The sequence below is a fragment of the Mus caroli genome, unplaced genomic scaffold (assembly GCF_978045245.1).
Source record: "Mus caroli unplaced genomic scaffold, Mus_caroli_1 scaffold_22, whole genome shotgun sequence".
Classification (NCBI taxonomy): Eukaryota; Metazoa; Chordata; class Mammalia; order Rodentia; family Muridae; genus Mus; species Mus caroli.
Window position 1 is genome coordinate 7,765,620 of NW_028227277.1, and position 10,980 is coordinate 7,776,599.

General features: G+C 35.2%; 1 protein-coding gene across 1 annotated transcript; it reads left to right on the forward strand.

Moving 5' to 3' along the window:
- The first annotated feature begins 242 nt into the window (after nt 1–242).
- LOC147000049 (vomeronasal type-2 receptor 116-like) lies at nt 243–9,333 on the forward strand. The gene is given in 7 exon segments (XM_085834287.1): nt 243–448; nt 2,544–2,826; nt 3,454–4,257; nt 5,118–5,342; nt 6,448–6,455; nt 6,457–6,569; nt 7,691–9,333. Coding segments are annotated over 7 exon segments (2,547 nt in total). The 3' UTR covers nt 8,599–9,333.
- The last annotated feature ends 1,647 nt before the right edge of the window (nt 9,334–10,980 follow it).

The window sequence follows — 10,980 nt, forward strand, 5'->3', positions numbered from 1 at the left end:
ATGTTTTCAAAAATATGTTGATGAAAAGTTTTCAGACCTCAGATGTAGAGCCTGAGGCCAGAATTTTCCCTATGTATCTAGGGAGCCTGACATAGGAGGAATGGAAAGGAACTGTGAATATAATAAGTGGATCTCCAGACAGTAGTACCTTTAAAACAGACACATAGGTGTAAATGTGTGTGTGATGTCTTTCTACATCAGAAACGGATTTCACAACAGCTCCATCTTAGATCCTAGCAGACATGAAGAAGGTCTGTGCTTTCTCTATTTCATTTTTGTTTCTGAAGTTTTCTCTCATCTTGTGTTGTTTGACTGAACAAAGGTGCTTTTGGAGGATAAAGAATAGTGAACATAATGATGGAGATTTGCAAAGGGAATGTCATTTTTACATTTGGTTACATGATGAACCTATTGAAGATAATTTTTATAATTCAGATTTAAGTTTTCGGTAAGTCATTAACTTTATTTCCTTTGTCAATGTCATTAGTTTGACATATTTATCTGTATACACAAACTGTGGTTTCTGTTCTCTTCCTCACCATGTAACTTTAAGAACCCCTGAAAACGAATTATTATTTCAATCACTATTTTAATACTTCGAAATGTGTCACAGTTTAGTAGAGTTTTAGTGCAATTTTATACTCCAGTTTACAATGTTGGACAATGTGAAAATCTGGATTCTCTCTCTTGAGTGTTTTTGGATAATATATGTTGAAAGATATCTCTTCATCTGCCTTGAATTCACAATCCCCTCCTTTGTCAAGAACTCAATATGAAGAGACTGCATCACTGCCTATATTCAATTGTCTGCCAATGCCTCATTATGATCATGCTTCTAAATGCCTTCAAAAAAGTGTTACCTAATTCTGATTTCTGACAGATGAACATGCATCATTTCATTGAAATATTTGTGAATATTTCTCTTTTATAAACCAAGGTTTCTTGTGCTTTTATGTTTTTGCCTCTCATCCCATCCCCTATTCAATTTTCATGTCTTTGGAAATAAAGGAATACTTTTTTCAATTGGTAGCCACAGTGCACTGTACACTCTGTTTGTGATGGTTGCTTCACATTATTATCCTTCAGTGGTAGGTGAGTAGGAATTATATTTCTGATGTATTCTGCATTTTTTCCACACCTATTGGCAAAAATTTTGGAAATTCTCATTGATGACAATTGTTTAAGTCAAAATAAGTTTTAAAATTACAAATATATGAACTTTTCTGGATTAGAAAGAAAAACTTAGCGCTGAACTCTTAATTGAAAAATACAAATTTTAGCAAAAGACCATGTTTGGTGTCTTTACACCTGATAAGAGGCAATAGAGAATAACAGATGAACTGCCAACTGTGCTGGGGCAGAGAAGATCTCTGTGCTCAGACATCACTTAAAGGATCTCAATGTATTAGGAAGATTGAGGTATTAAAAGAATTGTGATAAAACATTTACAAGATAGAAATAGTAAGAACACACTAAAAGGTAACATGAACTTGATGTGTACAAGACCCTTCTGGTCATATGGTATATTGTATCATTGTGTATATCTTGAAATGGATAAATAAAACTAAATAAAATGGATATTAAAATGAATTGCCTGATTGGTGATATTAACATTTGAATATATTAAAAGCATGATCTAAAAACATACAAAACAATTATAAAACATGTTCTAACATATAATTCATAATTTTCTTCCTGTGAATAAAATTAGCATTTTCATAATGTTTAAATTCATAGAGCTTTTGTTATTTGGTAATATGTAAAATATTCTTACTGATAAAATATTTTCTCTACTTGAAACACTGGTAGTCTTCTTAAAGTAAGCTGATTATTAGTCAAGAAACACAACTATATAATGTGTTTTGAATACTCTCATACTGTCAGGTGTTATCTAATAAAGACTTTTGAATATATTTCTTAATGATTCACTATATAAAATTTTATGCTCCTTTATTATGCTTAATTCCCAAAGAGTATTATTTTGTACATTTTGTAATAACTTAGTAGTGAACATTAGACATAGTTTCCTCAGTTATGGATATTATTAAATATGCATTAATGATATTTTTAGAATATAAAAGGATAGGAATAAAAAGTTGAAAAAACAGATATATTACTTGATTCTCGAAGTATTCAATAATATTAAGATGATTGATGAATAAATTGCATTTAAATAAAAATTATAAGGAGAATCTGTTAGGTGTTTCATATGTAGTGGAAGTCATGCTCTTTTATATATATGTGGAATTACATTTCCAAGGTTATTTTATAGCAGTCTCACACAATAGAACTGTAATTTAGTTCAAGGATGGCATTCAGAGATAAAACAATATTTATTTTCATGAATACAAAATGTATCATATCATAGTGCCCAATGTGTATGAATTCTTAAATTGTATTCGGCTCTAAAGCTCCCTAATATATCAGGCTTATTTCAAGACATTTAGAAAGAAATTTAGTATATCTCATACTAAAAACTTTACTGCATTTGAATTTTTTTTATTTCAAACATCTCCCTTAATCATCACTATGCCTTCTTTTAGAATTGCAGCAAGTGAATATGAGCTTCTTCTGGTAATGTTTTTTGCTACTGATGAGATCAACAGGAATCCTTTTCTTTTACCCAATATGAGTTTAATGTTCACCATCATTGGAGGAAACTGTCAGTATATATTGAGAGAACTGGATCAAGAATATACACAAACATATAGACATATGCATTTTCTTTATGATTTCTGTTATATAGATGATTCATGTATGATAGTTCTTACAGGACCATCATGGAAAACATCCTTAAAACTGGCAATGCATTCTTGGATGCCACTGGTAAGAATTTGTGACAATGAATGGGTTAAGAAAATTAAATTACATTTACAGGTGTCTAGAAGTAAACTTGGACAGAATGCATTTATGAATGTGCTGCTACACAAACACACACACACACACACACACACTATATATATATATATATGTATGTATATGTGTATGTATGTATGTATGTATATGTGTATGTATGTATATGTGTATGTATGTATATGTGTATGTGTGTATATATATATATATATACATATATAAGAATTAAATAATCAGTTCATAGATTTACTGTACAGACAGGTAAACTGTGTTCTCAGAATTTTAGACTTGTCAGGAATATTCTAGAATCTAATAGGAATAATACAAGACATTTATAGTACAATCTTACTGTTTTTATCAGTATTTCAGGAAGATGAGTAGCATTACTTGTATATGAGTCCAAACATCTTAATAATCATATTATTCATTTTAAGTTTCATCTTCTAGAATCTAATAGGAATCATACATGACATGTATAGTATAATCTTACTGTTCTTAACAGTTGTTTTGGAAGGTGAGTAGCATTATTGTATATGAGTCCAAATATCCTAATAATCATATTCCTCATTGGAATTTCATCCTCTCTTCTACATCCTTTAGGTTTTCTTTGGACCATTTAATCCTAACCTACGCGACCATGACCGGCTGCCCCATGTCCATCAGGTAGCCACCAAGGACACACATTTATCACATGGCATGGTCTCCTTGATGTTTCATTTTAGATGGACTTGGATAGGACTGGTCATCTCAGATGATGATCAGGGTATTCAGTTTCTCTCAGATTTAAGAGAAGAAAGCCAAAGGCATGGGATCTGTTTAGCTTTTGTTAATATGATCCCAGAAAACATGCAGATATACATGACAAGGTCTACAATATATGATAAACAAATTATGACATCTTCAGCAAATGTTGTTATCATTTATGGTGAAATGAACTCTACTCTAGAAGTCAGCTTTAGAAGATGGGAAGAGTTAGGTGCTCAGAGAATCTGGATCACAACCTCACAATGGGATGTCATCACACATAAAAAAGAATTCACCCTTAATCTCTTCCATGGGACTATTACTTTTGCACACCACAGTGTTGAGATTCCTAAATTAAGGAATTTCATGCAAACAATGAACACAGTCATATACCTAAGAGATATTTCTCATACTATACTGGAATGGAACTATTTTAATTGTTCAATATCCAAGAACAGCAGTAAAATGGATCATATTACGTTCAACAACACATTGGAATGGACAGCACTGCACAACTATGATATGGCCATGAGTGATGAAGGTTACAACTTGTATAATGCTGTTTATGCTGCGGCCCACACCTACCATGAACACATTCTTCAACAAGTAGAGTCTCAGAAAAAGGCAGAACACAAAAGACATTTCACTGCTTGTCAGCAGGTAAAGTTTCTTACATTTCATTATACTTAGATATATCAATGTGATCTTTTAAATGGACCCAGAGGAACAACTGTACATTTGTTAGAGATTATTCTCTCAGTGCAATGATTTGTATACTGCAAAAACCCCTAATGATTCATTTACATGGATGAATTTCACCCACAAAGATAATATTTAATAAGAGACCATACATTTTTTACGAATACCAGTGAGTTTTGTGAAAAGGTGTCTCACATTTCAACCAAATGAGTTCAAAATTTAGAATAGGAGCCAAGAGTTTTATCATAAAAGCCTTAAGTGATGACTAGACTAGAATTTTTTGCTAAAGAAAAGTTTTTCAGAAATTGATACATGTATGTGCTGTGGTTATTATTTAGCCATTTAAATTAACAATATACAAAAACATAAATTACTAAGACTGCACATTTTATTAAATTTATGTTAATTTTATATGAGTATACTGTATGTACGTGAAAATAATTTGTTTATTTTCACAATTTCCAGATATTCAGACTTCCCCTTCATTCTCTCATACATGGCTTCACTTAAAAGAATTTTTTTTTTGACAAGAATGTTCACACAGACACACACACACGCAAACACACAGACATACACAGACACACACACACACACAGTTACTTGTTATCTAGTAATCATTTTTTCTAGCACATTTTATCTTTATCATTAATATTAAGTATATAAGTTTTCATTTATCAATGAGTTATACTGTATTTTTCTACACACATTTATTTCAATACAGCTGTCTCTTGTGAAAGTCATTAAGAAATTGGGGAATTCTTAATTTTGAATTACCTTTATTGATATGCTTTATTGATATTGGAAGCATGCATCTCTTCTAGGTGTCCTACTTGATGAAAACCAGGGTATTTACGAACCCTGTTGGAGAACTGGTGAACATGAAGCATAGGGAAAATCAGTGTACAGAGTATGACATTTTCATCATTTGGAATTTTCCACAAGGCCTTGGATTAAAAGTGAAAATAGGAAGCTATATACCTTGTTTTCAAAAGAGTCATCAACTTCATATATCTGATGATTTGGAATGGGCCATGGGAGGAACAGCAGTGGGTATACCATAATTTTTTCAGGTTATGTGTATTTTAAAATATAACACTCTGTGGTTAAGACCAATTGCTACTCTTGCAAAAGACCATCCTAAATTGCAATATTCAAAATTTGATAATGTTCAATTTCATGTAAATCTGGTAGTAGATGGATCACTGGCCTCTGGAATCCATGTTCAATAGTACCCAAAAGCCTGTTCACCTACAATGCAGGGATATATTTAATGATTTTAAAGTATAATGTATATGTACATATGATTAATGAAAAGTTTGTAACTATATATCATCCATGGGATATTTTTTTGGTTCTGTGCAAACATATCTATAGCCTAATTAAGTATATCACGCAGTCGTGAACATAAATGTTTCTCCAGATTCAAGGTTTTAGCTTTTTAATTTATATATTTTGTATGTTTTTTATTTATTTATTTACATTTCAAGTGTTATTCCCCCTTCGTGATTTCCCCTCCTCCATGGAGTATAGCCTTATCTGGCATCAGTGGGAGAGGAATGGCTTTGGCCTGTGAAGGCTTGATGCCCCAGCACAGGGGAATGCTAGAGTGGTGAGGCAGGAGTCGGTGGGTGTGGAGCTCCCTCATAGATGCAGAGAAAAGAGAGAAAGGGATAGTGTGTTCAAGGTTTTCTTTTACACTTAGGAATACTTCATTAATTTTATGGGAGTTTTGTATAACATATTTTGTTTGTAGTCATAAAACTACTCTTTCTTGATTTACCCTTCCTTCTCCCTCCATACACCACAGTATTCTATTTTGTAATTTATAAATCATGAAAGAAATACTTGTGCCACCTAAACATTCTTTTTGGATTGATCAGTTTAGGAAGGAAAATTTTATAATTGCTACAACCTGAATGTTACATATAAAATATTACACGATACAGTAATTTTTGTGTGACATTCAGTGTGTTGCAGGGTAATATAAATAAAAATATGCCTGATACTGTTAAGTGATACTGGGTATCAGAGGAATATGTATAGCATTTCTGTTTGTGTCCCATATATCAATCTATGGGACATTTTTCATATGACAAATACATGAAATACACACTCACATGCATATTATATAACATTTATGCACTGCCTCAGGTTCCCTCCTGTGTGTAGTGTGATGTGTTCTGCTGGATTCAGGATAATTCAACAGAAAGAAACAGCAAACTGCTGCTTTGATTGTGTTCATTGCACAGAAAATTAAATTTCCAATGAAACAGGTACATGCTTGCATGCAGAAGAAAAAATGCTGAATTTGAATACCTTCTGTTTCCAAACTAGAAACATGAAATGGCCTAGATGCAAACTGAAGACCTAAACTCTCCATGATTCAGAACGTAAGCAGTTATATAATGTCAACTTCTTCTGGACTCAGCAAATAACTTCCAATATCTTCCTCAGTCAAGACATTTCTCTCACAATATGATGGTTACTGATTTTATATTATATATAAAGTGTTTAGGGGGACCTACCTGTACAACAATTTTTTAAAGAAACATTTTAGATGTAATCTATGCATATGTTTATTTTTCTTTGATTCATTGTACGTAGATATTTGGTCACCTGATGTGTCCACAATCTTTCCCTCCATCACCAAGCTTACTCTGTGAGAAAGATCAGATGCGCAGGGTAACAGTTGTTGTTTAATGAAATATATTTTAATAGGTTTAATGGACAAATGATTAAGTATTTCCTGTCAAAGGATTAGAACAAGAGTGCAGGTTTCAATAATGGAACAAGAGATGGGCTAGTGCTTAGCTAAGAATGTTAACATCCATGAACTTCATGTCATGTAGCTTGAAATGCGTATTTGGGGAGTAAGAGATTGTAAAACAATGAGAGGGACTTGCATAGGTCTATGAGGTCTACAGCTTCAAGAATGAAAATATTCCTTTTTGCAAATAGTGTTTAAATGAGGAATTGTATGTTCTGGTTCCTATGTGAAGACACAGACAAAGACACAAACCACAGAGCAAACAAAGCACATGATGCATTTCATCAACTGACACCACTACTAATGTCTACACACTACCTTTGTCTGTGAATAATGTATTTATGTTTGGAGGAATTAAATACTCTGAGATTATTACTATTAGTCACCATTTTTTTATTTTTATTTAATAAGTATTTTTTTCTGTTGTACTTCTTCTGTTGCTGTTTTGTTTGATGACAAACATAGGTTAGTACAGTGCAATCTTAAGTTAGTGGTTATATAGCAAATAGGAATGGAAGAGATGCTCAACACCAAAATGTTTATTAATATTTCCTATGAATAATACAAATGTAAAATTATTTCCTATGTAATTATGATATCGTATAAGGGGTTATTTTCATTTGCCAGCAGATATGGAACAGTGTGTGAAGTGTCCAGATGATAAGTATGCCAACATAGAGCAAACCTACTGCCTCTCAAGAGCTGTATCATTTCTGGCTTATGACGAGCCACTGGGGACGACCCTAGGCTGCATGGCAGTGTCTTTCTCGGCCATCACAATTCTAGTCCTTGTCACATTTGTGAAGTACAAGGATACTCCCATTGTGAAGGCCAATAACCGTATTCTCAGCTATATCCTGCTCATCTCTCTAGTCTTCTGCTTTCTCTGCTCGCTGCTCTTCATTGGACATCCCAACCAGGTCACCTGCATCTTGCAGCAGACCACATTTGGAGTATTTTTCACTGTGTCTGTTTCTACAGTGTTGGCCAAAACAATAACTGTGGTCATGGCTTTCAAGCTCACTACTCCAGGAAGAAGAATGAGAGGGATGTTGGTAACAGGGGCACCTAAGTTGGTCATTCCCATTTGTACCCTAATCCAACTTGTTCTCTGTGGAATCTGGTTGGTAACATCTCCTCCCTTTATTGACAGAGATATACAATCTGAACATGGGAAGATTGTCATTCTTTGCAATAAAGGCTCTGTCATTGCCTTCCACATTGTCCTGGGATACTTGGGCTCCTTGGCTCTGGGGAGCTTCACTTTGGCTTTCTTGGCTAGGAACCTTCCTGACACATTCAATGAATCCAAGTTCCTAACTTTCAGCATGCTGGTGTTCTGCAGTGTCTGGATCACCTTCCTCCCTGTCTACCACAGCACCAGCAGGAGGGTCATGGTGGTTGTGGAGGTTTTCTCAATCTTGGCTTCTAGTGCAGGGTTGCTAATGTGTATCTTTGTCCCAAAGTGTTATGTTATTTTAATTAGACCAGATTCAAATTTTATACATAAGTACAAAGATAAATTTCGTTATTAAAATATTCATAATATGAAAATGTTAGATGATACTCAACATATTTTTTCTTTGTCTTAACAAAAGTAGTACTTAATCTTATAAAAATTTAAATAATATACAAATGTGAACTTACAAACATGGTCTCATTCATAAGGACACAATTTTGAAGATATTGAGAACCAGGAATCTCAATTGTGGAAACGCTACCATCATCCTGACCTGCAGTTTTGTATGTAAACCATGAACTTAATTAATGATTAATATTAGGTGACCATACTGACTGTGAACACTACCATCTCTAGGCAAGATGTTTTTGGAGTTATAAGATAAAGGTCTGAAAACAACATGGTTGTAACTCCAGTAATCGACATTTTCCCTCATGCTTTCATGGAGTTCCAGCATCCAATTTCAGGCCTTGGCTTCATTCAATATACTGTGACCAAGGTACATAAGTAAATAAACACTTTCCTCACAAGCTTCTTTTGATTGCTATGTGTTTTTTTTTTTCAGCAACGGAATATAAAATATCAACAAAATGGTAAATTGTTTCTGTTGAGATTTAGAATATCATCGATTCCTGATGCAATAGAAGGCACTCATTTGAAAAGAGAAACAAGCGTGAATATTAGCAGTATGAAGTACAGTGACAGCACAGAAGAACTGTACTTTGGAATAGCTTTAAAATGTACTGGGCAGATGTTAAGAATGTCAGATAACATTACAAAAAAGAAATATTTTATTAAAGGGACTATGCATATCAAATTGTGCCTACAAGACAAGGCTCTTTACATTTATGTGAAAAGACACAATGAGGAGCAATGGAGAGACCTGGGAAGGAAAGTGGACAGGGTGGGGGAAATTGGGGGAAGAGGGGATCAGGGTCTGGTATTGGCTGAGGGAAAAGGACTGAAACCCTGAGGGCCAGCAGAAAGAACGTAAACAAGCAACCTCAGGAGAGAGGAGGTTTTGGGAAACCCAGAGTGCACCAGAGACCTGGAAGGTGAGAGAATCCCAGGACTTAAAGGAAGGGACCTTATATGAAATACCTGACAGTAAGGAGAGGGACTTTTGAACCCACCATCAGCAGGAATATCAAGTATGTGATGGGGTTGCCACCCCACAGACACAATTCTGACCCATATTGTTTCTGTCTTAAAGAAGTATAGGGATAGAAATGGAGAAGAGCCTGAGGAAAGGAAGGTCCAGTGGCAGGCCAAAGTGGGATCCAGCTCAGTGTGAGGGCCCAAGGCCTGACACTATTACTGAGGTTATAGAACGCTTACAAAAAGGGGCAGCCGGGCATGGTAGCGCACGCCTTTAATCCCAGCACTTGGCAGGCAGAGGCAGGTGGATTTCTGAGTTCGAGGCCAGGCTGGTCTACAAAGTGAGTGCCAGGACAGCCAGGGCTACACAGAGAAACCCTGTCTCGAAAAACCAAAAAAAAAAAAAAAAAAAAAAAAAAAAAGGGGGGCGGGCTATCATGATTGCCCTCCAAAAGACCCTGCAACAGCTGAAAAAGACAGGTGCAAATATTTGCACCCAACCAATGGACAGAAACAGCTGACACCTGTTGTTGAATGAGAGAAGCTGAATGAAGCTGCTGAGAAGAGCCATCCTGTATGAGGACCAACAGTCTCAGGTAATCTGCACCCCTGAGATCTCTCAAACACTGCACCTCTTAACAGGCAGTTTACACCGACTGATATGAGACCCCTAACACACATACAGTAGAAGACTTCCAGGTCTGTGTTCATTCAGAGATAATGCACCTAATCCTCAAGGGACTGGAGGGCCCAGGGCATATAGAGGACAGGTGAAGTGAGTGTGGATATATCCACATGGAGACGGGGTGAAGGCATGGAATATGGAGCAGTCAGAGGGTGGATGGGGCTGTGGTGAATGGAATATGTAGTGTAAAATATAAATGAAAAATAAAATTAAATTTAAAAAGAAATACAAAGAAATAAATAATATACCCAATGATAAATAAAAAAACAAAGGAAGAAAGGAGAGAGAAGGAGAGGGAGAAGGAAATGGAGAGGGGAAGGGGCAGGCAGAGGGGAGACAGAGAGAAAGAGAGAGAGAGAGAGAGAGAGAGAGAGAGACAGAGAGAGAGAGAGAGAGAGAGAGAGAGAGAGAGAGAGAGAGAGAGAGAGAGAAAGGACATCCTGAGTTTTGCAATAAAATGGATGGAACTAGAAAATATTATCCTGAGTGAGGTAACTCAGACCCAAAAGGACATGCATGGCATGAACTCAGTAATAAGTTGATGTTAGAAAAAAAAGTACACAGCACCCATGAAACAGTCCATAAAACTCAAAAAGTTTAACAAGATGGAGGTCCCAAGTTAGAATGCCTCCATCCAACTTGGGAAGAAGAAGAAAGAAATCACATGGGAGGGAG